At 50.7% G+C, this 26474-nt stretch overlaps 1 protein-coding gene across 1 annotated transcript in view; it reads right to left on the bottom strand.

Moving 5' to 3' along the window:
- Positions 1 to 3450: 3450 nt before the first annotated feature.
- The window catches only part of LOC142292392 (transient receptor potential cation channel subfamily M member 2-like), a 379921-nt gene continuing 356897 nt past the window's right edge, over positions 3451 to 26474 (bottom strand). Inside the window, exons 25-28 of the mRNA XM_075337740.1 lie at positions 25488 to 25569; positions 23714 to 23865; positions 18115 to 18191; positions 3451 to 4575 (exon numbers count right to left, since the gene is read on the bottom strand). Of these exons, the coding sequence (XP_075193855.1) occupies positions 4476 to 4575; positions 18115 to 18191; positions 23714 to 23865; positions 25488 to 25569 (411 nt within the window). The 3' untranslated portion in view covers positions 3451 to 4475. The remainder of the gene's footprint in view (positions 4576 to 18114; positions 18192 to 23713; positions 23866 to 25487; positions 25570 to 26474) is intronic.

Genomic DNA, 26474 nt, shown 5'->3' with positions numbered 1-26474 from the left:
GGTCAAGGTTCAGCGAGCTTCAAAAGGGGCTATATATTTTACATTCTATGTCGAAGTGGTTTAGTCTTACAAGTCTCCACTGCGCAAGACACTTATTTTGCAGAAAATATGAATACGTGATATGACATAAGCTAGAACTAAAAAAGATAGTTAGTTCTTGTAACACCATGTAAAGAGATAAGGAGAATCAGGGGGTGGGGTTTGAATTATAAAAGAAGACCACACTTCAAAGGGTCAGAAGAAGAAGGGAGGAAAAGAAGAGAACTCAGAGGTAGAATGGGACCATTCGACCAGACGATCCACAGAGAGACGGCTTATCACAACATCACAGCTATGTAAGATAAATGAACTCTGTTTTTTCTCTACTTATCTATCTACCCATCTATTAACTCAAGCCAAGATAGTAACTTTTCTGTAATGACTTTAACTTCAACTTTTATTTGAATAAATCCATATATGTTTTCACACCTATTTTGCTCCAATCATTAATATACTGGCTTAGCATATGTCACGTCAAACCGTATTTTTAACAGCGTTTCTGCTTAATCTATGTCTGTTCCTAAGTTTGTGTTTGAGAATATTCCCTTTTTGATTCTTGCAAGTGAATAAGTGCTCGTCCTGCATTATTTTTGGAGGACTATTTATTTCCTGCAAGAAAGGGAGTTTTTACTCCCTGTTTGATAAGGAGTTTTGTATTTTTGTATCTCATGTGTTTTTGTAGTTAAGATCTTTTCTATTATATTTGCATTTTTTATTAATGTATTTGCACAAGAGTTCCTGATATAGTGGTAGGAAAGATCGTGTGATCTTTAAGGGAGTTTTTGATTATCAGGTGTTGGTATTATGCAGGGTTTTAACTGGCTGCAACCAGTAATCTATCCTATACTTTTATATCTAGCTAGCAGGGCCTCAATTTGCTTATTTCTATATTTACCATCTGTTTGTTGTTTTTTTCTTACATCAAAGTCATTACTGTATATGTTGGGAGCTTTGACTTTCCATTGGGGCTACTCTGAAGCAAGTCAGGATTCCTCATTCCATCTTTGAGGTTAGTTAGTTCTCCGGCGGTGATGAGGCATCTAGGTTTGTTAGGAACGCTCCACCGCTACTTCTAGTTGTGTTTGTGTAGTCAGTGGATTGCAACCAGCTCAGTTTCCAACAATTCTTGTGTATTATTTTTTACCATTTTTTATGGGATGTTTGCAAGATCATTTGTGGGCTCCTGACCATAACAAGTAAGTATGTCCGGCTTTAACAATTTTGCTTCCTTTTTTTTTACAGTGATTTCACTGGTTAATCACAGTCATGCAAATAATTGGCCAATTCTTAGCTGTGATGGATCTGGAAGTGCCCATAGCCTAAACGCTTGCTGTTTGGCTGCTCTGCAACCTTTCATTAAGCTTAATTTGGGTAACAAACCTGAAGAGGACCTGGACGCACAGTCAAGCCTGTGTTCATTGTTCAGCGCCAGACACAAGGTATTCTGCATGGACACTGAACTGTACAGTTTTGGTTCACTCATCCCTAAGGGGTACTTTGCACGTAGCGACATCGCTACTGCGATCTCGTCAGGGTCAAATCGAAAGTGACGCACATGTAAAGGAGAGAAGATGGACGAGCGTGAAATAGTCAAAAATCGGTGATCTGTGTCACGTCGGTCATTTTCATAATGTCGGTGCGTCCGCAGGTACAAAGTTGTTTGTCGTTCCTGCAGCTCCACACATCGCTGTGTGTGAAGCCGCAGGAACAACAAACATCTCCTTACCTGCGCCCGCCGTCCACCGGCTATGCGGAAGGACGGAGGTGGGCGGGATGTTTACATCCTGCTCATCTCCGCCCCTCCGCTTCTATTGGCCGCCTGCCGTGTGACGTCGCTGTGATGCCGCACGACCCGCCCCCTTAGGAAGGAGGCGGGTCGCCGGCCAGAGCGACGTCGCAGGGCAGGTAAGTCCCCGTGTGAAGCTGCCGTAGCGATAATGTTCGCTACGGCAGCTATCGCAAGATATCGCATGTGTGACAGGGGCGAGTACTATCACGCTCGGCATCGCTATTGTACCACCCTGAGAGGGGCCCGGCCGCTTGTCCGCTGCTCGGGTCGAGCCGCTCGAGGTCCGGGCTCGGGTTGTCAGTGAAACGAGCGCCTCTGGACCGGGGGCCACATCGCTCTGTTAAAGGGGAGGCAGTGGGGTGGTGGTGTGGGACGAGGCGCGCAGCCAGGGGAGGCCGTGTTGTCGTCCTACGGGTCGTGACGCTACCCACGGGTCGTGGTGACGGGATGCACCACCGCTGCGGCTGGAGTGATGGGGGGGCTCGTCCGGGATCGGTGTTGCGGCCGCAGCCTATATGTTAGCCCCTCCGTGGGTAGGGGCGGTGTGTCCCGGGGCCCGGCGAGGAGGGCAGGGTGCTGGTGACGGGGTTGTTGTCGGGGTGCAGGGTGCTGTGCTGCGGTGCTGTGTCGTGCCCGGATGGCACAGGTGTACTCACGATTAATTCAGACTCAGAGTCACTGGTAAACCAAAGTTCGGGTATGGTCGGGTCCCGCAGCCGGCTGCTTGTGTCCCCCTGTGAGGTTGGTGGTGGCCCCTTTCCCTTGCACGTCTGGTTGTGGTCTTCGGCTCCCCTTCCTGGACAGGGGTAGCCCGCTCCCCGGCATTGAGCTGCCAGAGGAGCCCTTGGTTGCCCACAGGCGCTGGCCCGTCGGATGTTTGGCCCTTGGCGGTGGCTCTCACCCGGTATCGGTGGGCTTTTGCCTTCTTTCGGGACTTTGGGTGTGGATGAACCCGTGAGGTCCAGCAAGCAATCAGTCAATTTGCCTAAACTCAGTGGCTTCTAAGCTAGGACGGGGTTTGAGTACCCGTTTTCTGGTGCTCCTGTACACGGTTGACTCTCCGGTTCAGGACCGGCGGGCTCCAACCCAGGCCCGGTCCCTACAGTTCCGCTGGTTGTTGTACCGGTACTCCTGCAGACGGCCACCACCGTCTGCCTGCCTGATGTTACGGGGATCCGAGGCTCCAACCCGGGTCCCTGACAGTTCTGCTCCTCTACACCTCCTGCCACTGTCACACTCTACACTGTTCTGTTTGTATTTCCTGCCTCAGGACAGTAGTCTCCTCGGTGGGTGTGCCTTTCCGCCTGACTCCGCCCACCCGGTGTGCCCTACTGGCCCTGAGGGAAGCATCAGGTCTCCCTTTCGGGTGACGGGTGTGTCCTCACAAGGGATGGGGGTGTGTGTGTAATGTGGTAGGTGTTGTTACCTGTGACCCCTGGGGTCCAGGGCATCACACTATCATCGGATAGCGATGGTGCAGTGTGCAAAGTACCCCTAAGTGTTTAGTTATGGTGGATAAATGCATACCAGCAATGTCTTTATCCGCTCAAGCGGCTGACTGCCACCTGTGTTTTCAGGTAGGGAGCACATGCTGCTACCGTGTGCTTCTATACCAAGGTACTTCACTGCCAAAGAATCTCTGCTGTTGTAAAGAGCTGTTCAGATACTCAGCTCTGCTGTTTGTCTACATGGCTTTGTTGTTCCACCATCCTGCCCGCACCCTTGGCTGTGCTTTACCAAGGTGCCCGGCTACATATATTGCCCCTCTAAGAGATGTCTATCTCCACTGCATTGAAGTCTCCAGATCGTGCTGCTCCCACTAACTTATGGCTTATTGAATCCACCCCACAGGTCAGCCAAACAATTCCTATCCTTTCTCAACTCTTTTCTTCCCTCCAATCTCCCCTTTCTTATTCAGACTCAGTTTTATTCTACAGATTCCTGACCCCTCCAGATTACCTTATCTTGTCTAATCTAATCTGTTCTCTAATGACTCTCTGTTTCTCATGGCTTCTCTGTCCCATCCAGACCCCGATGTTTCATCCAGACCTTCCATCCTCCTCTAGACCCTTCAGTCTTCCACCAGACGGCTATGTCCTCCTCCAAGCCTCTTAGTGTCGTTCGTCAGACCTTTTTGTCTTGTCCACACCCTTCTACCTTCTCCAGACTCCCTCTCCACTTTCAAATACTTTATCTTCATCCCTCTTCAGACTCCTTTGTCATTTCACAAGCACATTTTTCCACTCTGGAAGCCTCTGTCCTCTCCAGACTCCTCTGTTCCCACCAGCCTTCTTGATCCTATGCAAATCTCCTCTGACCTCTCTTGTCTCCTATATTCCCTTCAAACTCCTCTGTCCTCTTCTCTAGAATCCTCTATCCTGTCTCCTATACCCCTTTGTCCCCTACTTCAAACAACTCAACTTTTCTCTGACTCCTGCTTCCTCCAGTCTTCTCTGTCCTCTACTGACTGTCTTGTCCTTCTCCAGACCTCACTGTTCTGACTCCTCTGTTCCTGACCACCAGACTTCTCTGTCCCCTACTAATACGTCCTCATCAGATAGAGAAATGCAGTGATAAAGGCAGGTTAATTCGATTTCCACACGTCTTCCTCCAGCCTTTTTCCCTAATTCTTGTCTTCAGAAGGCACTTACAATGGTAGTCCATCCTCTACCCGATATGTTCCCAGGCAACTGCGGAAGTCCATTACTCCATCCACTCCATTGTATTTCCTCTTTTTCTGCTGAATTCTAGAGAAACACGAGACACATTACTGATCCATGGATAACGATCACTGACTGCTCATTTGATACTGACAAGTATACATGATTGACAACAACATGAGTGACCTCCTAACAATTATGGATAGTTCCAAATTTGGGAAGCTGTCCCACTGTTCCCAGAGGTTAGCGGTAAACCTTGAGGACATGAGGACATAGATAAATTGTGGATCACCTATCTAACTTTATGTTTGGATAGAGATTAAAGGACCTGCAACAGCCTTCAGGTTACGAGACATTCCCAGATCAAAATGTGTGTGTGGGAATGTACTGTGAGGACATTATACTGTGTGTGGGGAATGTACATGTGAGGACATAATACTGTGTGTGGGGGAATGTACTATGAGGACATAATACTGTGTGTGGGGGAATGTACTATGAGGATATTATACTGGGTGTGGGCGAATTTACTGTGGGGACATCATACTGTGTGTGGGGGTAATCTGCTGTGGGGACATCATACTGTGTGTGGGGGGAATGTACTGTGAGGATATTATACTGTGAATGGGGGAATGTACTGTGAGGACATCATACTGTGTGTGGGGGAATGTACTGTGAGGATATTATACTGTGAATGGGGGAATGTACTGTGAGGACATCATACTGTGTGTGGGGGAATGTACTGTGAGGACATCATACTGTGTGTGGGGGAATGTACTGTGAGGATATTATACTGTGAATGGGGGAATGTACTGTGAGGACATCATACTGTGTGTGGGGGAATGTACTGTGAGGACATCATACTGTGTGTGGGGGAATGTACTGTGAGGACATCATACTGTGTGTGGGGGAATGTACTGTGAGGACATCATACTGTGTGTGGGGGAATGTACTGTGAGGACATCATACTGTGTGTGGGGGAATGTACTGTGAGGACATCATACTGTGTGTGGGGGAATGTACTGTGAGGACATCATACTGTGTGTGGGGGAATGTACTGTGAGGATATTATACTGTGTGTGGGGGAATGTATTGTGGGGACATACTGTGTGTGGGGGGAATGTACTGTGGGGACATCACACTGTGTGTGGGGGAATGTACTGTGAGGGCATCCTACTGTGTGTGGGGGAATGTACTGTGAGGACATCATACTGTGTGTGGGGGAATGTACTGTGAGGACATCATACTGTGTGTGGGGGAATGTACTGTGAGGACATCATACTGTGTGTGGGGGAATGTACTGTGAGGATATTATACTGTGTGTGGGGGAATGTACTGTGAGGACATCATACTGTGTGTGGGGGAATGTACTGTGAGGACATCATACTGTGTGTGGGGGAATGTACTGTGAGGACATCATACTGTGTGTGGGGGAATGTACTGTACTTTTTCCCTTGCTTCACTCCACACCCTTTAGTCGCCAAGTTATTACCCCTGGTTTCATTTGTATAGCTAAAGCAGCAATCAGACTCATCGCCCTGATTGTAAACGTGAGTCCTGGACCCTGTCCCCATACTACAGGAGCTGCACCCTACATGACTCTCCCATGATTATTGATCCTACGGACCTTTTTCCTGGCTATACCGCTGAAGTCACTAGGTAAAATGTTCCTCAGTTTATCTCCTGCCTTTCTCTTTTCTCTTTTTTCTCTTTCCCCCCCCCTCTCCTACCTCTCCCCCTCTCCTTTATCTACTCTCTTCTCTATGTTACCATTCTAAATCACTCTGATGTCATCTTATTGGATACAGCCAAATAACAATCAGGCGCAATCCCCTGATTCCTAGCATGAGCTGTGGACCCTGCCTCCAAACCACAGGATCTGCCCTCAATAATCCCAAGAGACCAACATCTTCTGAGTCCAACGGACCCCATACCAGACCACAATACCAAAGTTAAACGGTAACATTATTCTTATTTTACTCACTTTCCCTCCCTCTTCTTACCCACTAGTCCATCCAATGATCTTTGAACATTGATATCACATTATAGGAGCTACATGACCTCTGGTTGGTTGCCATACCTTCGAAATACCTGGACGCTCCAGCAAGAGACATATACTACTACCAGGGTAATTAATACTTCGTTTCCCCCTATGGATTTTACCCAGGGAACAGTACCATTCAGTTACTCAACTTAACAGATTAATTTATGTTCCCTGTTCCAGATCTCCTCATTAGAAACCACACATACTCGTAAGACCTGACCCTGTACACCGGCAACACCAAGGGACCCCATAGAGGGTAGGTCACAAGAGACATTTCCTCCCCTCTTTTACTCCCTTTTTACCCTGATTCCTCCTTACTCTTGTTCCCTCCTCCTTTAGTTGTCTCCACACGGAGGTCTCCATATCCTGGCAGCCATCTTACACACTCACCAAGCTATTACTCCAGTATAGGTCAAGGTGAGCAATCTTACCATGTTCCCCATACCGCACGGTGACTTCACGTTGCTCCTTACTCAGCACCACTGGGCCATAGAGCATGACTAATTAATAAGTTCAGTAAACCTCCATGTATGTCCTCTTCATATCTAAACTGTATGCACTGATCTATGTACCTTTGTCTCTACCAATTTTGCCATCATCTATGTAATTCTATGTAATTTGACGTTCAACCTTAGCCTCGTATACCCTGTCAAATGCAGCCATGTATTACAAATTACTGATCTCCTTTCTTTGTTTTGTTTTCTCATTTGTATATAATGTAAATAGCCTGTCCGACCTGATGAAGGCTTGTTAGCCGAAACGTCGACACCTGGCGGACAATTGTACAGCACCCCCTTTTTTTCACGTTTTGCACTAACAAAATAAAAGAAAGAGATTTTGATATCCAACTACTGCGTTCATTTTTTGGTCTATTGGAAATTATTAGTGTGCCGGAGATAACCTTCTAAGTGTACTGTGGGGACATCATACTGTGTGTGTGTGTGGGAATGTACTGTGAGGACATCATACTGTGTGTGGGGGGAATGTACTGTGGGGACATCATACTGTGTGTGGGAGAATGTACTGAGAGGACATCATACTTTGTGTGGGGGAATGTACTGTGAGGACATCATACTGTGTGTGGGGGGAATGTACTGTGAGGACATCATGCTCTGCGTGGGGGAATGTACTGTGAGGACATCATACTGTGTGTGGGGGGGGATGTACTGTGAGGACATCATACTGTGTGTGGGGAGAATGTACTGTGAGGACATCATACTGTGTGTGGGGAGAATGTACTGTGAGGACATCATACTGTGTGTGGGAGAATGTACATATGAGGACATCATACTGTGTGTGGGGGAATGTACTGTGGGGAAATCATACTGTGTGTGGGGAATGTACATGTGAGGACATCATACTGTGTGTGGGGGAATGTACTGTGAGGACATCATACTGTCTGTGGGGGAATGTGCTGTGGGGACATTTATGCTATGTTGGGGGAATGTACTGTGTGGAAATCATACTGTGTGTGGAGAATGTACATGTGAGGACACCATACTGTGTGGGGAGGGAATGTACATGTGAGGACATTATACTGTATGGGGGGAATGTACTATGGGGAAATCATACTGTGTGTGGGGAATGTACATGTGAGCACATCATACTGTGTGTGGGGGAATGTACTGTGAGGACATCATACTGTGTGTGGGGGAATGTACTGTGAGGACATCATACTGTCTGTGGGGGAATGTGCTGTGGGGACATTTATACTATGTTGGGGGAATGTACTGTGGGGAAATCATACTGTGTGTGGAGAATGTACATGTGAGGACATCATACTGTGTGGGGGAGGAATGTACATGTGAGGACATTATACTGTGTGGGGAGGAATGTACTGTGAGGACATCATACTGTGTGTGGGGGGAATGTACTGTGAGGACTTCATACTGTGTGTGGGGGACTGTACTGTGTGTGGGGGGAATGTACTGTGAGAACATCATACTGTGTGTGGAGGAATATACTGTGAGGACATCATACTGTGTGTGGGAGGAATGTACTGTAAGGACATCATACTGTGTGTGGGAGGAATGTACTGTAAGGACATCATACTGTGTGTGGGGAATGTACATGTGAGCACATCATACTTTGTGTGGGGGAATGTACTGTGAGGACATCATACTGTGTGTGGGGGGAATGTACTGTGAGGACATCATACTGTGTGTGGGAGGAATGTACTGTGAGGACATTATACTGTGTGGGGGAATGTACTGTGAGGACATCATACTGTGAGTGGGGGAATGTACTGTGAGGACATCATACTGTCTGTGGGGGAATGTGCTGTGGGGACATTTATACTATGTTGGGGGAATGTACTGTGGGGAAATCATACTGTGTGTGGAGAATGTACATGTGAGGACATCATACTGTGTGTGGGGGGGGGGGATCTACATGTGAGGACATTATACTGTGTGGGGAGGAATGTACTGTGAGGACATCATACTGTGTGTGGGGGAATGTACTGTGTGTGTGGGGAATGTACATGTGAGGACATAATACTGTGTGTGGGGGAATGTACTATGAGGATATTATACTGGGTGTGGGGGAATTTACTGTGGGGACATCATACTGTGTGTGGGGGGAATGTACTGTGAGGATATTATACTGTGAATGGGGGAATGTACTGTGAGGACATCATACTGTGTGTGGGGGAATGTACTGTGAGGACATCACACTGTGTGTGGGGGAATGTACTGTGAGGACATCATACTGTGTGGGGGGGACTGTACTGTGGGGACATCATACTGTGTGTGGGGGACTGTACTGTGGGGACATCATACTGTCTGTGGGGGAATGTGCTGTGAGGACATCATACTGAGTGTGGGGGAATGTACTGTGAGGACATGATACTCTGTGTGGGGGAATGTACTGTGAGGATATTATACTGTGTGTGGGGGGAATGTTCTGTGAGGACATCATACTGTGTGTGGGGGGAATGTAATGTGAGGACATCATACTGTGTGTGGGGGAATGTACTGTGAGGACATGATACTCTGTGTGGGGGAATGTACTGTGAGGATATTATACTGTGTGTGGGGGGAATGTTCTGTGAGGACATCATACTGTGAGTTGGAGGAATGTACTGTGAGGACATTATACTGTATATGGGGGAATTAACTGTGGGGAAATGTATACTATGTTGGGGGAATGTACTGTGGGGAAATCATACTGTGTGTGGAGAATGTACATGTGAGGACATCATACTGTGTGGGGGTGATGTACATGTGAGGACATTATACTCTGTGGGGAGGAATGTACTGTGAGTACATCATACTGTGTGTGGGGGACTGTACTGTGGGGACATCATACTGTGTGTGGGGGGAATGTACTGTGAGGACATCACATTGTGTGTGGGGGGAATGTACTGTGAGGACATCACACTGTGTGTGGGGGAATGTACTGTGAGGACATCACACTGTGTGTGGGGGGAATGTACTGTGAGGACATCACACTGTGTGTGGGGCAATGTACTGTGAGGACATCACACTGTGTGTGGGGTAATGTACTGTGAGGACATTATACTTTGTGTGGGGGGAATGTATTGTGAGGACATTATACTGTGTGTGGGGAAATGTACTGTGAGGACATTATACTGTGTGTGTGGGGGGAATGTACTGTGAGGACATCATACTGTGTGTGGGGGGAATGTACTGTGAGGACATCATACTGTGTGTGGGGGAATATACTGTGAAGATGATATACTGTGTGTGGGGAATGTACATGTGAGGACATCATACTATGTGTGGGGGAATATACTGTGAAGATGATATACTGTGTGTGGGGAATGTACATGTGAGGACATAATACTGTGTGTGGGGGAATGTACTATGAGGATATTATACTGTGTGTGGGTGGAATGTACTGTGAGGATATCATACTGTGTGTGAGGGGAATGTACTGTGAGGACATCATACTGTGTGTGGGGGGAATGTACTGTGAGGACATTACACTGTGTGTGGGGGGAATGTACTGTGAGGACATCATACTGTGTGTGGGGGAATGTACTGTGAGGACATCATACTGTGTGTGGGAGGAATATGCTGTGAGGACATCATACTGTGTGTGGGGGACTGTACTGTGGGGACATCACATTGTGTGTGGGGGGAATGTACTGTGAGGACATCACACTGTGTGTGGGGGACTGTACTGTGGGGACATCATACTGTGTGTGGGGGGAATGTACTGTGAGGACATCACACTGTGTGTGGGGGGAATGTACTGTGAGGACATCACACTGTGTGTGGGGGAATGTACTGTGAGGACATCACACTGTGTGTGGGGCAATGTACTGTGAGGACATCACACTGTGTGTGGGGCAATGTACTGTGAGGACATCACACTGTGTGTGGGGTAATGTACTGTGAGGACATCACACTGTGTGTGGGGGAATGTACTGTGAGGACATCATACTGTGTGTGGGGGACTGTACTGTGGGGACATCATACTGTGTGTGGGGGGAATGTACTGTGAGGGCATCATACTGTGTGTGGGGGAATGTACTGTGAGGGCATCATACTGTGTGTGGGGGAATGTACTGTGGAGACATCATACTGTGTGTGGGGGAATGTACTGTGAGGACATTATACTGTGTGGGGAGGAATGTACTGTGAGGACATCATACTGTGTGTGGGGGAATGTACTGTGAGGGCATCATACTGTGTGTGGGGGAATGTACTGTGAGGACATTATACTGTGTGTGGGGGAATGTACTGTGAGGACATCATACTGTGTGTGGGGGAATGTACTGTGAGGACATTATACTGTGTGGGGAGGAATGTACTGTGAGGGCATCATACTGTGTGTGGGGGAATGTACTGTGAGGGCATCCTACTGTGTGTGGGGGAATGTACTGTGAGGACATTATACTGTGTGTGGGGGAATGTACTGTGAGGGCATCATACTGTGTGTGTGGGGGAATGTACTGTGAGTACATTATACTGTGTGTGTGGGGGGAATGTACTGTGAGGACATCATACTGTGTGTGGGGGAATGTACTGTGAGGACATTATACTGTGTGGGGAGGACTGTACTGTGAGGGCATCATACTGTGTGTGGGGGAATGTACTGTGAGGGCATCCTACTGTGTGTGGGGGAATGTACTGTGAGGACATCATACTGTGTGTGGGGGAATGTACTGTGAGGGCATCCTACTGTGTGTGGGGGAATGTACTGTGAGGACATTATACTGTGTGTGGGGGAATGTACTGTGAGGGCATCATACTGTGTGTGTGGGGGAATGTACTGTGAGTACATTATACTGTGTGTGTGGGGGGAATGTACTGTGAGGACATCATACTGTGTGTGGGGGAATGTACTGTGAGGACATTATACTGTGTGGGGAGGACTGTACTGTGAGGGCATCATACTGTGTGTGGGGGAATGTACTGTGAGGGCATCCTACTGTGTGTGGGGGAATGTACTGTGAGGACATCATGCTGTGGACACTGTGTCACACGGTTTTTGGCTGTAAAGTTGCTGAGTGTCATGGTGGAATCGGTCGCTGGTCACACTGTGGCCTCTGACACTCCACACTATGCTTTTTCTCGTGCTTCTCAGTTACACAGGCAGGCTCGGGTGTCGACCAGCTGTGTGCTCACTAGTGACCAGGCTAGCAGGAGTTCATCTCTGCTAGCCTGTTGATTACCATTTGGATCACATGTTGTGGGAGACGGATCACAGTTACCTCCCACCTTTATAAAATGAAAGATTTTGTCCTCCCATGCTGACTATAGCCGTCATGTTGTTTGTTAGGCTCAGACACCGCTGACCAATGACATGTATCTCTCCCCGGGATTATAGGCCATGGGAGGGGCTTATTCCTACCTGCCTCGTTTCGGTGGGCAGGAAGGTATATCTTTGTGCTGCTGTTACTGGAACGCCGCCAGTAATAGTTCTTGGTCTGCAGCATATGAGTCTAACTCCCGTGAGTGTTCCCTGATCCGTCCTACCTCCCAGCTTCTGACCTGTGCCCGTCCCGTACCACCTGTCTTTCACCCCCTTGATTTCCCGGTCCCGTCCCATGAGTGTTCCCTGATCCGTCCTACCTCCCAGCTTCTGACCTGTGCCCGTCCCGTACCACCTGTCTGTCTTTCACCCCTTTGATTTCCCGGTCCCGTCCCGTGAGTGTTCCCTGATCCGTCCTACCTCCTAGCTTCTGACCTGTACCCTTCCTGTACCACCTGTCTGTCTTTCACCCCTTTGATTTCCCGGTCCCGTCCCGTGAGTGTTCCCTGATCCGTCCTACCTCCCAGCTTCTGACCTGTGCCCGTCCCGTACCACCTGTCTGTCTTTCACCCCTTTGATTTCCCGGTCCCGTCCCGTGAGTGTTCCCTGATCCGTCCTACCTCCTAGCTTCTGACCTGTACCCTTCCTGTACCACCTGTCTGTCTTTCACCCCTTTGATTTCCCGGTCCCGTCCCGTGAGTGTTCCCTGATCCGTCCTACCTCCCAGCTTCTGACCTGTGCCCGTCCCGTACCACCTGTCTGTCTTTCACCCCCTTGATTTCCCGGTCCCGTCCCGTGAGTGTTCCCTGATCCGTCCTACCTCCCTGCTTCTGACCTGTACCCTTCCTGTACCACCTGTCTGTCTTTCACCCCCTTGATTTCCCGGTCCCGTCCCGTGAGTGTTCCCTGATCCGTCCTACCTCCTAGCTTCTGACCTGTACCCTTCCTGTACCACCTGTCTGTCTTTCACCCCCTTGATTTCCCGGTCCCGTCCCGTGAGTGTTCCCTGATCCGTCCTACCTCCTAGCTTCTGACCTGAAGCCATCCCGTACCACCTGTCTGTCTTTCACCCCCTTGATTTCCCGGTCCCGTCCCGTGATTCTCCCGTCTTGTGTCTCTCATGTTCCTGCATCTGCCTGTACCGTCTGTTTGCCAACCTCTCCTGACTTCCCGAGCCCATTCCTGTGTGTTACTCTGATCTTCCGGCCTCTGACCTTGCTTTGTTTGTACTCTGCTTCGGCTCTGCTTCTCCCTCCTGACTTTGGCGTGTCTTCCTGGTTCCCGACTTTCGGCTAGCACCTGACCACATTTGGCATCTTCCCCTGGTTTCTCACTGACATCCTGCTACTGACTCGGCCTGCTGACTATTCTGTTGTGTTTGCCCCCTCTAGTGGGTTGTCTGCTAACTGCATCCAGTGACTGCTTCCCCAGTAAATCTCAGTGCCCCCACTAGAGCAGCGTGACAATAGCTTTTGCTAACCTGATGTGCATGCTGTTGTGTCTCAGTTGCTGGTGATTTATTGCATGCTGCTTTGTGTGCTGTGGCAATCCTGTCGTCGCCTCGTTATTGCCTTCCTGCTCTTTATTTCCTCTTTATCACATATTGTCTTATATCTCTGTGTGTTCTAGCTATGTGATAGAATTTTTGTTTTCCACATTTGTCCTTATCTGTGGGTTCAACCACTCTTGTCTCGGCCCTCTCCTTAGATAGGGGAGAGGGGGTATTAGATCAGGGCTGTCTAGGAGCAGCACAAGGAAGGCGGCTCAGACATATTCACCATTAGAAGTATTACTGGGATCAGGGACAGCTAGGGCCCTCCTAGTCTGAGGACCAGTTTAGGAGTGCCAGTCCCCTGCTGTCCCCTCACACCCCATGATAGGAGGTCATTAGTGTTCTAAATTGGAATAATATTGGGCCTTACTGACAGCATATTTTGGTGTTGGCGCAGATACAGGACTGGGTGACGTTAGGACAGTGGTTTCACATAAAATACAAATTGTTGCAATGTAAAATTTCTTCCTTTATTAGCATTTAAGTCAGGAGATACATTTCAACTCTCCATAAATTAAATCTGACAACCTATATGTCATGATCCATGACCGGTATTCCCCGCTCCAGAGTTTCCCAGACCCGGCCTGGTCATGTCAGGGGTTAACTCCCATCGGCCTCATTCCGGTTTCAGGATATCTGAATGCCCCAGCATTCCAGTGCTGGTTATAGTTTTGCTCTGCAGTCTGTGACTGGCTCTGCTGAGATTTCCTGTGTGACCTGACTTTGTTACCGTGCCCTGACCTGTACCCTCCCCCGTTCGTCCGTCTGTCCCAGTCCCTGACTTCCCGTTCCTGCCAGTTGTTTACCCATCCTGGTTCATCCTCTTCCCGTGTTTGTGTCTCCTCACCCTCCGGTCTTGTCTTCTGTTCCCTGTGCCCTTTGTGTTTCCCTCTGCATACGTGATCTCCTGGTTCATCCTCTTCCCGTGTTTGTGTCTCCTCACCCTCCAGTCTTGCTTTCTGTTCCCTGTGCCCTTTGTATTCCCCTCTGTATACCTGATCTCCTGGTTCATCCTCTTCCCGTGTTTGTGTCTCCTCACCCTCCGGTCTTGTCTTTTGTTCCCTGTGCCCTTTGTGTTCCCCTCTGCATACCTGATCTCCTGGATTATCCTCTTCCCATGTTTGTGTCTCCTCACCCTCCGGTCTTGTCTTCTGTTCCCTGTGCCCTTTGTATTCCCCTCTGCATACCTGATCTCCTGGTTCATCCTCTTCCCGTGTTTGTGTTTCCTCACCCTCCATTTTTGTCATCTGTTCCCTGTGCCCTTTGTGTTCCCCTCTGCATACCTGATCTCCTGGTTCATCCTCTTCCCGTGTTTGTGTCTCCTCACCCTCCGGTCTTGTCTTCTGTTCCCTGTGCCCTTTGTATTCCCCTCTGCATACCTGATCTCCTGGTTCATCCTCTTCCCGTGTTTGTGTCTCCTCACCCTCCGGTCTTGTCTTCTGTTCCCTGTGCCCTTTGTATTCCCCTCTGCATACCTGATCTCCTAGTTCATCCTCTTCCCGTGTTTGTGTCTCCTCACCCTCCGGTCTTGTCTTCTGTTCCCTGTGACCTTTGTGTTCCCCTCTGCATACCTGATCTCCTGGTTCATCCTCCCTCCCGTGTTTGTGTCTCCTCACCCTCCGGTCTTGTCTTCTGTTCCCTGTGCCCTTTGTATTCCCCTCTGCATACCTGATCTCCTGGTTCATCCTCTTCCCGTGTTTGTGTCTCCTCACCCTCCGGTCTTGTCTTCTGTTCCCTGTGCCCTTTGTATTCCCCTCTGTATACCTGATCTCCTAGTTCATCCTCTTCCTGTGTTTGTGTCTCCTCACCCTCCGGTCTTGTCTTCTGTTCCCTGTGCCCTTTGTATTCCCCTCTGCATACCTGATCTCCTGGTTCATCCTCTTCCCGTGTTTGTGTCTCCTCACCCTCCGGTCTTGTCTTCTGTTCCCTGTGCCCTTTGTATTCCCCTCTGTATACCTGATCTCCTAGTTCATCCTCTTCCTGTGTTTGTGTCTCCTCACCCTCCGGTCTTGTCTTCTGTTCCCTGTGCCCTTTGTGTTCCCCTCTGCATACCTGATCTCCTGGTTCATCCTCTTCCCGTGTTTGTGTTTCCTCACCCTCCGGTCTTGTCTTCTGTTCCCTGTGACCTTTGTGTTCCCCTCTGCATACCTGATCTCCTGGTTCATCCTCCTTCCTGTGTTTGTGTCTCCTCACCCTCCGGTCTTGTCTTCTGTTCCCTGTGCCCTTTGTGTTCCCCTTGTGTTCCCCTCTGCATACCTGATCTCCTGGTTCATCCTCCCTCCCGTGTTTGTGTCTCATCACCCTCCGGTCTTGTCTTGTTCCCTGTGCCCTTTGTGTTCCCCTCTGCATACCTGATCTCCTGGTTTATCCTCTTCCCGTGTTTGTGTCTCCTCACCCTCCGGTCTTGTCTTCTGTTCCCTGTGCCCTTTGTGTTCCCCTCTGCATACCTGATCTCCTGGTTCATCCTCCCTCCCGTGTTTGTGTCTCATCACCCTCCGGTCTTGTCTTGTTCCCTGTGCCCTTTGTGTTCCCCTCTGCATACCTGATCTCCTGGTTTATCCTCTTCCCGTGTTCGTGTCTCCTCACCCTCCGGTCTTGTCTTCTGTTCCCTGTGCCCTTTGTGTTCCCCTCTGCATTCCTGATCTCCTGGTTTATCCTCTTCCCGTGTTTGTGTCTCCTTACTCTCCGGTCTTGTCTTCTGTTCCCTGTGACCTTTGTGTTCCCCTCTGCATACCTGATTTCCTGGTTCATCCTCTTCCTGTGTTTGTGTCTCCTCACCCTCCGGTCTTGTCTTCTGTTCCCTGTGCCCTTTGTGTTCCCTCTGTATACCTGATCTCCTGGTTCATCCTCTTCCTGTGTTTGTGTCTCCTCACCCTCCGGTCTTGTCTTCTGTTCCCTGTGCCCTTTGTGTTCCCTCTGTATACCTGATCTCCTGGTTTATCCTCTTCCCGTGTTTGTGTCTCCTCACCCTCTGGTCTTGTCTCTTGTTCCCTGTGCCCTTTGTGTTCCCCTCTGCATACCTGATCTCCTGGTTCATCCTCTTCCCGTGTTCGTGTCTCCTCACCCTCTGGTCTTGTCTCTTGTTCCCTGTGACCTTTGTGTTTCCCTCTGCATACCTGATCTCCTGGTTCATCCTCCCTCCCGTGTTTGTGTCTCCTCACTCTCCGGTCTTGTCTTCTGTTCCCTGTGCCCTTTGTGTTCCCCTCTGCATACCTGATCTCCTGGTTTATCCTCTTCCCGTGTTTGTGTCTCCTCACCCTCCGGTCTTGTCTTCTGTTCCCTGTGGCCTTTGTGTTCCCCTCTGCATACCTGATCTCCTGGTTCATCCTCCCTCCCGTGTTCGTGTCTCCTCACCCTCCGGTCTTGTCTTCTGTTCCCTGTGCCCTTTGTGTTCCCCTCTGCATTCCTGATCTCCTGGTTTATCCTCTTCCCGTGTTTGTGTCTCCTTACTCTCCGGTCTTGTCTTCTGTTCCCTGTGACCTTTGTGTTCCCTCTGTATACCTGATCTCCTGGTTCATCCTCTTCCCGTGTTCGTGTCTCCTCACCCTCTGGTCTTGTATCTTGTTCCCTGTGCCCTTTGTGTTCCCCCTCTGCATACCTGATCTCCTGGTTCATCCTCTTCCCGTGTTCGTGTCTCCTCACCCTCCGGTCTTGTCTCTTGTTCCCTGTGCCCTTTGTATTCCCCTCTGCATACCTGATCTCCTGGTTTATCCTCTTCCCGTGTTCGTGTCTCCTCACCCTCCGGTCTTGTCTCTTGTTCCCTGTGCCCTTTGTGTTTCCCTCTGCATACCTGATCTCCTGGTTCATCCTCTTCCCGTGTTCGTGTCTCCTCACCCTCCGGTCTTGTCTCTTGTTCCCTGTGCCCTTTGTTTTCTCCTCTGCATACCTGATCTCTTGGTATCCGACCTCGGATCTGTTTTCTCACCTGATTTTGATCCTTCCTTTGCAGTGACTTGACCCTCCTGGCTAGACCCTAACTGCTTGACTACTCTATTGCCCCCTGGTGGTTCGCCTGTGAATTGCCTGCTGGAATTACTCTGCTGTACTTCAGTCTCCCTTCTGTTACAGTGTTACTTTGGCTCTCCTTCATTACACTGCTGCCACCTAGTGGGGAATACGCTGTATTACTTCTTACCAGCCCTTTGTACAGCGTGACATTATGTCCCTGCTCCTCCCCCGCATGGCTGGATTATTATCTTGTGCCAGGTTCTAATAATCTCTATAATTAAGTGATGGCTTCATCCAGAATATAATCTCTACTCACTTATCTTCTGAGATTCTGTACTACTGAAGAATGAAAATGTCTTACTCTTGTGTTGGGTTGTACGTCCCCCGGTCGTGTCTCTCAGCATTGTACAGTGGAGGGTTGTAATCCGGGAACTCCACCTGTAGAAATACCACAGCGTGAGAAAAGCCACCGATATCCAGTATATGAGGAGCAATCAGAGAGGTACGTCTATAGTGATATGCACGACTACGTATCTGGAGTACTCATACCTGCCGATATACAGTGCATGTACTCAGATACATGGACAATCCAGCCTGCTCGCACAGGGTACTGATCTAGGGGGATTTTCCTGACATTTTCTGGTCTGTAAACAGCTCATAACACAGCAAAGGATTTTACTCTTCAAAATCATCAGTCAGGAGAAGAGTAGACAAATATTTCCCTGACATTAGATCTACCATGGACACTGTCAAGATGTCATTAAGAAGGGGTTAATTTGACCCAACAGTGATAATACCGAGAAATGGACGGTTCTCAAAAATAAATGACAAGAAGAAAACTGGTCCAAGAGGCCAACAGCAACATTAAAGTAGCTACAGTCCTGGCTATTTGCTGTATCATGTGACAATAATCTCCCGTATTCTTCACATGTCTGGCCTGTGGGGGCAAGATGGAAGCCTTTTCTTACAAAGAGGGTCTTCTATCCCCGATATGTTTTGCCAAAACAGCCTTCAAGTCTGCCCTAAGCCTGAGGGGAACATGTTCTGTCTGGTAAGACTGAGGGGGGATCTTTTGGCCAAAATTTCAAAAGGGAGTGGAGGGACACCTGGAGGGGTGGAGGGACACCAGGGGGGTGGAGGGACACCAGGAGGGGGTGGAGGGACGCCAGGATGGTGGAAGGACACCAGGAGGGAGTGGAGGGACACCAGGAGGGGGTGGAGGGACACCAGGAGGGGGTGGAGGGACACGAGGAGGGGGTGGAGAGATACCAGGAGGGAGTGGAGAGATACCAGGAGGGAGTGGAGGGACACCAGGAGGGGTGGAGGGACACCGAGGGGGTGGAGGGACACCGGAGGGGGGTTGGAAGGACACCTGGAGGTGTGGAGGGACACCAGGAGGGGGTGGAGGGACACCAGGAGGGGGTGGCGGGACACCTGGAGGTGTGGAGGGACACCTGGAGGGGGTGGAGGGACACCAGGAGGGGGTGGAGGGACACCAGGAGGGGGTGGAGGGACACCGGGGGTGTGGAGGGACACCGGAGGGGGGGTTGCAGGGACACCTGGAGGGGTGGAGGGACATCAGGAGGAGATAGGGACACCAGGGGGTGTGAGGGGACACCAGGAGGGCGTGGAGAGATACCAGGAGGGCGTGGAGAGATACCAGGAGGGCGTGGAGAGATACCAGGAGTGCGTGGAGAGATACCAGGAGGGCGTAGAGGGACACCAGGAGGGGGTGGAGGGACACCTGGAAGGGGTGGAGGGACACCAGGAGGGTGGGAGGGAAACCTGGAGGGGGTGGAGGGACACCAGGAGGGGGTGGAGGGACACCTGGAATGGGTGGAGTGACACCTGGAGGGGGTGGAGTGACACCTGGAGGGAGTGGAGGGACACCAGGAGGGGGTGGAGGGACACCAGGAGGGGGTGGAGGGACACCAGGAAGGGGTGGAGGGACGCCAGGAAGGGTGGAGGGACGCCAGGAGGAGTGGAGGGACGCCAGGAGGGGTGGAGGGACGCCAGGAGGGGTGGAGGGACGCCAGGAGGGGTGGAGGGACACCTGGTGGGGGTGGAGGGACACCTGGTGGGGGGGAGGGACACCTGGAGGGGGTGGAAGGACACCAGGAGGGGGTGGAGGGACACCAGGAGAGAGTAGAGGGACACCAGGAGGGGGTGGAGGGACACCAGGAGAGAGTAGAGGGACACCAGGAGGGGGTGGAGGGACACCAGGAGGGGGTGTAGCGACACCAGCAAAGGATGGAAAGACACCAGGAGGGGTGGAGGGACACCTGGAGGGGGTGGGGGACACCAGGAGGGGGTGGAGGGACACCTGGAGGGGGTGGAGGGACACCTGGGGGGGTGGAGGGACACCAGGAGGGGGTGGAGGGACACCAGGAGGTTGTGGAGGGACACCATGCCTCTTTCGTGTGGTTGTGACTGTGTATTTTACATGCAGTTGCATTTTAAAGGGATATTACCCTCATAAATAAAAGCTTGTATTTTTGCAGCAGTATTATATGTCCGTAATGTTTGGTTATTGAATATAACATTAACTTGTATTTTTGTTTGTTATGAGCTGTGCCTTGTATTATATTATATGGCTTATCCCGGCATCAGTTTATCTGTTGCTCCCTTGTAGGAGTCTTTTTTTTCTTGGTTATTTTATATGTATTTGTTGTTTTAAATGCTGAGATGATTAATAATAAAATATATTTATTTTTTCGCATGAATCTCATTGTGTCCATGAGCCTGATGCGATATAAGGGGCTGTTGGTTAGATTTTTAGAAAGTGTCAGGCATATGTAAATTGCTGGGACATTTTGTGTTTAAATATATAAATTGTAATGGCTGCATTCCTCTTGCTCTATGATCGCACCCCTGAAGCCTCGTTAGGCCAAACGTTACCAGTAAGACGTGTGATATCAGCATAAGTGATTGGTTATACCGGAGGTTAGCGCTCACTGCACTGAAATATATATATTTTATTTGTTAGATAGTCTCTGGACAGTGACTGATCAAGGGTGGATGTGTATACTGTCAAGGGGTGCAAAGCTGACCCGAGGACTGTGGGCCCTGCAGTCACCTTGACTCGAAGTACCCTTGATGGTAGGGAGGTCCAGGTCTCCACCCTGGCCCTGTCTCCTGTCGGGCTCTGTCATAAAATCTTCCCCATACCCCCAACCCCGGGATGGGCAGGGCACCAAGTAACAACCTCCCCAAGACACAGACGAGGGGATCAAACTGAAACACACTCACACCGCAAATCACCACAGAGGAGAGACAAAACGACACCGGAGGGTATAAACCAAAAGGGGTTGGAGTAATTCACACCAGGGATCTCCCACTCAGAGCAAACAGCAAGTTGCTGCTGACCAAATAGAGGTATGTAACGGACGCCGGGATGTCACAACTGCTAGCAGAGACTATCTTCAGCGCTCTCCTACTACACTCCAGCCGTAAATAGGAGGAGACCAGCTGTGGAAGGTGATCAGCAACCTGGCTCTCAGAAGAGTAGCACACTGCTCCAAACAGGATTAACTCCTGCACGGCTGGGAGCAGAGAAACAACTCAGCCGATGTCCAGCTGAGCTGAGCACTTAAGAGAGACCAGGCTGAATGTGAAACTCTGCAAAGTGAACAGCGTCCAACACCGTAGAAGTAATCCGCGTGTGCAGATCCTGACAGCGCATGACATATACACTACACATTCATCGTGAAAGTGCCCAATAATCTGACAAGTAGAAATAGTAGCCGCTGACGCGTCCATTAATCGTCACACTATTGTGTGATTGTTCTGACAATTGGCGGCTGTGGTGCAATCGGTAGTATCGGTCCCTGACAGCCCCAATGACTGACAGTGAACTGTTGGAGGCAAGGGGTCAGATGATATAAACCGTGAGCAATGGGGCTGCATGATATATACTGAAGGCGATGGGGCCAGCTATTATACACCGAGGGTGACGGGGCCAGATGTTATCACCCGGGGAAAATGGGGCCGGATCTTATATACTGAGGGCAAGAGGGCCTGGCATTATATGCCTGCGGCAATGGGGCTGGATCTTATATACTGAGGGCAAGAGGGCCTGGCATTATATGCCTGCGGCAATGGGGCCGGATCTTATATACTGAGGGCAAGAGGGCCTGGCATTATATGCCTGCGGCAACAGGGCTGAATCTTATATACCAGGAGCAACAAGGAAGGATGTTGTAGGGCGAGGACAACAGCAACTTAGGGGGTGAAGGGCCAGATGTTACACCAAAGTTTGTCATACATCCGGGCCCATGAGGATGTATATACCGAGGATAATGGGGCCAGATGTCGTACATCCGGGGCGATGAGGATGTATATACCGAGGATAATGGGGCCAGATGTCGTACATCCGGGGCGATGAGGATGTATATACCGAGGATAATGGGGCCAGATGTCATACATCTGGGGCGATGAGGATGTATATACCGAGGATAATGGGGCCAGATGTCATACATCTGGGGCGATGAGGATGTATATGCCGAGGATAATGGGGCCAGATGTCATACATCCGGGCCCATGAGGCTGTATATACCGAGGATAATGAGGCCAGATGTCATACATCCGGGCCCATGAGGATGTATATACCGAGGATAATGGGGCCAGATGTCGTACATCCGGGGCGATGAGGATGTATATACAGAGGATAATGGGGCCAGATGTCATACATCCGGGCCCATGAGGATGTATATTACAAGGATAATGGGGCCAGAAGTCATACATCCGGGGCGATGAGGATGTATATACCGAGGATAATGGGGCCAGAAGTCATACATCCGGGGCGATGAGGATGTATATACCGAGGATAATGGGGCCAGAAGTCATACATCCGGGCCCATGAGGATGTATATACCGAGGACAATGGGGCCAGATGTCATACATCCGGGCCCATGAGGATGTATATACCAAGGATAATGGGGCCAGATGTCGTACATCCAGGACAATGAGGATGTATATACCGAGGATAATGGGGCCAGATGTCGTACATCCGGGACAATGAGGATGTACATACCGAGGATAATGGGGCCAGATGTCATACATCCGGGGCGATGAGGATGTATATACCGAGGACAATGGGGCCAGATGTCGTACATCCGGGGCGATGAGGATGTATATACAGAGGATAATGGGGCCAGATGTCATACATCCGGGCCCATGAGGATGTATATACCAAGGACAATGGGGCCAGATGTCATACATCCGGGCCCATGAGGATGTATATACCAAGGATAATGGGGCCAGATGTCGTACATCCGGGACAATGAGGATGTATATACCGAGGATAATGGAGCCAGATGTCATACATCCGGGGCGATGAGGATGTATATACCGAGGATAATGGGGCCAGATGTCATACATCCGGGGCGATGAGGATGTATATACCAAGGATAATGGGGCCAGATGTCATACATTCGGGGCGATGAGGATGTATATACCGAGGATAATGGGGCCAGATGTCGTATATCCGGGGCAATGAGGATGTATATACCAAGGATAATGGGGCCAGATGTCATACATTCGGGGCGATGAGGATGTATATACCGAGGATAATGGGGCCAGATGTCATACATCCGGGCCCATGAGGATGTATATACCGAGGATAATGGGGCCAGAAGTCATACATCCGGGCCCATGAGGATGTATATACCGAGGATAATGGGGCCAGATGTCATACATTTGGGGCGATGATGATGTATATACCGAGGATAATGGGGCCAGATGTCATACATCCGGGCCCATGAGGATGTATATACCGAGGATAATGGGGCCAGATGTCGTACATCCGGGGCGATGGATGAAAGGTGAAAACAGAATACAGTGATAGATACAGAGTACAAAGCTATGCCTCCCAATGCTTTTCTCCATAAGGTGTATATACACATTACATATATAGATGCATGTATATTTTCTACACACATCATGCATTGCACTCTGCTTACCTCCCATGGCACCAGCTCATCTGGCACCGGGTGTCGCACTACTTTGTAGTCCGGATATTGCAGAATTCTGGAGTTAACGTGGTACAGACACTTCTTGTCACCCCGTGTATCTGAGCCTACAGCAGCATCAGAATCCGAGGAGCCGCTGGGAACTAAGGAGAAGACAAGACACAGGAGCGAAACTGAAAGCGGGGTGTCTGGTTCGCTGGCAGCGGGGTGTCTGGTTACTCGCAGTGGGGTGTCTGGTTACTCGCAGTGGGGTGTCTGGTTTCTCGCAGTGGGGTGTCTGGTTTCTCGCAGCGGGGTGTCTGGTTTCTCGCAGCGGGGTGTCTGGTTCGCTGGCAGCGGGGTGTCTGGTTCGCTGGCAGCGGGGTGTCTGGTTCGCTGGCAGCGGGGTGTCTGGTTCGCTGGCAGCGGGGTGTCTGGTTCGCTGGCAGCGGGGTGTCTGGTTCGCTGGCAGCGGGGTGTCTGGTTCGCTGGCAGCGGGGTGTCTGGTTCGCTGGCAGCGGGGTGTCTGGTTCGCTGGCAGCGGGGTGTCTGGTTCGCTGGCAGCGGGGTGTCTGGTTCGCTGGCAGCGGGGTGTCTAGTTACTCGCAGGGGGGTGTCTGGTTACTCGCAGTGAGGTGTCTGGTTGCTCGCAGTGAGGTGTCTGGTTGCTGGCAGGGGGGTGTCTGGTTACTCGCAGCGGGGTGTCTGGTTACTCGCAGCGGGGTGTCTGGTTACTCGCAGCGGGGTGTCTGGTTACTCGCAGCGGGGTGTCTGGTTACTCGCAGCGGGGTGTCTGGTTACTCGCAGCGGGGTGTCTGGTTACTCGCAGCGGGGTGTCTGGTTACTCGCAGCGGGGTGTCTGGTTGCTGGCAGTGGGGTGTCTGGTTTGCTGGCAGTGGGGTGTCTGGTTTGCTGGCAGTGGGGTGTCTGGTTACTCGCAGTGGGGTGTCTGGTTTGCTGGCAGTGGGGTGTCTGGTTTGCTGGCATTGGGGTGTCTGGTTACTTGCAGTGTTGTGTCTGGTTCGCTGGCAGCGGCGTGTCTGGTTACTCGCAGTGGGGTGTCTGGTTCGCTGGCAGCAGGGTGTCTGGTTACTCGCAGTGGGGTGTCTGGTTACTCGCAGTGGGGTGTCTGGTTTGCTGGCAGTGGGATGTCTGGTTACTCGCAGTGGGGTGTCTGGTTACTCGCAGTGGGGTGTCTGGTTTGCTGGCAGTGGGGTGTCTGGTTTGCTGGCACTGGGGTGTCTGGTTACTTGCAGCGGGGTGTCTGGTTCGCTGGCAGCGGGGTGTCTAGTTACTTGCAGTGGGGTGTCTGGTTACTCGCAGCGGGGTGTCTGGTTACTCGCAGTGGGGTGTCTGGTTACTCGCAGCGGGGTGTCTGGTTCACTGGCAGCGGGGTGTCTGGTTCGCTGGCAGCGGGGTGTCTGGTTACTCGCAGCGGGGTGTCTGGTTACTCGCAGCGGGGTGTCTGGTTACTCGCAGCGGGGTGTCTGGTTACTCGCAGCGGGGTGTCTGGCTACTCGCAGGGGGGTGTCTGGTTACTCGCAGGAGGGTGTCTGGTTCGCTGGCAGCGGGGTGTCTGGTTCGCTGGCAGCGGGGTGTCTGGTTACTCGCAGCGGGGTGTCTGGTTACTCGCAGCGGGGTGTCTGGCTACTCGAAGCGGGGTGTCTGGCTACTCGTAGCAGGGTGTCTGGTTCGCTGGCAGCGGGGTGTCTGGTTACTCGCAGCGGGGTGTCTTGTTACTCGCAGCGTGCTGTGTCAGGAGACTCCACAGTACTGCATGTTTTACCTGATATTCGAGTTTTACTGCTATACCCTTTTTCTGTCATGGCGGAGATGATCCAGTTGAGGTGTCGCGAGGATTGCACCATCTGTCAGGGAAGAGTGAGGCATTAGCTGTACACTGGGCATCCTCTGCGCACACTGCAGGCCCGCTCCTTCATCCATGCCCCCCACTACAGTGAAAACATACATTTAGATAGAATCAAGCATTATTTTGTGCTGTTAGCCGAATATTTTCACAAATTTGTGTGTGCGCCAAAACTGTGCAAAAACTGCAAATAATCCTGTGCTCAGCTTAGGCGGGTGCAGCGCTGGCGTCCCTGTAGGGATGCCGATCTACTCACAGCCCCGGCCGGGGTGCTTCCTCCCACGTTGCACTGTGGCCGTCCACGTGTGCTCCTGCTTCCTCCTTCTCCCAGGGCCTGTGCTTAGGACACACGCACAGTCCCTCCTTTTAAAGGGCCAGTGCGCTATTTCCAGGAAATTCCTTTCAGTCTACGGCACAGAGACACTATGTATTTAAGGCACCTTCCCATTAGGAGAGGTGTCTGTGCAATGTCTTTAGTTATTTAGTCTTCCATCTGCTAGCTAGTTGTCACGTCCCATTATACCTGTGTCATTCACCTGTACTTGCCTTCCCATACCTATGTGTCTCTGCCATGCTCACCATATCTGTCCATACCCGCCTGCCTGTGTGCCCCAGCCATCCCGCCTCTACATGCCTGTACTTCTGCCTATACCTGAGACCATCACCTGTCCCGGGGTCAGCTGCCACAGTCCCGGTCACTGCCCTTCAGAGTGGTACCTCGTGTCCACTTCGCAGTGGGCGCTTACTTACTTACGTAAGCTTGGATCACTCCTGTTGTCCAGTGGATCCACTAACCCCGCTCACTGCCCCTACACCGGCCGCGAGCATTACAGCGGGGTTATTTAAGAGGGGAGTGGTCTTCATGTTATGTTTAAATTTAATAGGGTCAAAGGCAGAAAATGGCGC

Source organism: Anomaloglossus baeobatrachus, chromosome 2 (assembly GCF_048569485.1).
Source record: "Anomaloglossus baeobatrachus isolate aAnoBae1 chromosome 2, aAnoBae1.hap1, whole genome shotgun sequence".
In the NCBI taxonomy this organism is placed as follows: domain Eukaryota; kingdom Metazoa; phylum Chordata; class Amphibia; order Anura; family Aromobatidae; genus Anomaloglossus; species Anomaloglossus baeobatrachus.
Note: the sequence above shows the minus strand (reverse complement) of the source record. Positions and strands in the feature narration are given on the sequence as shown.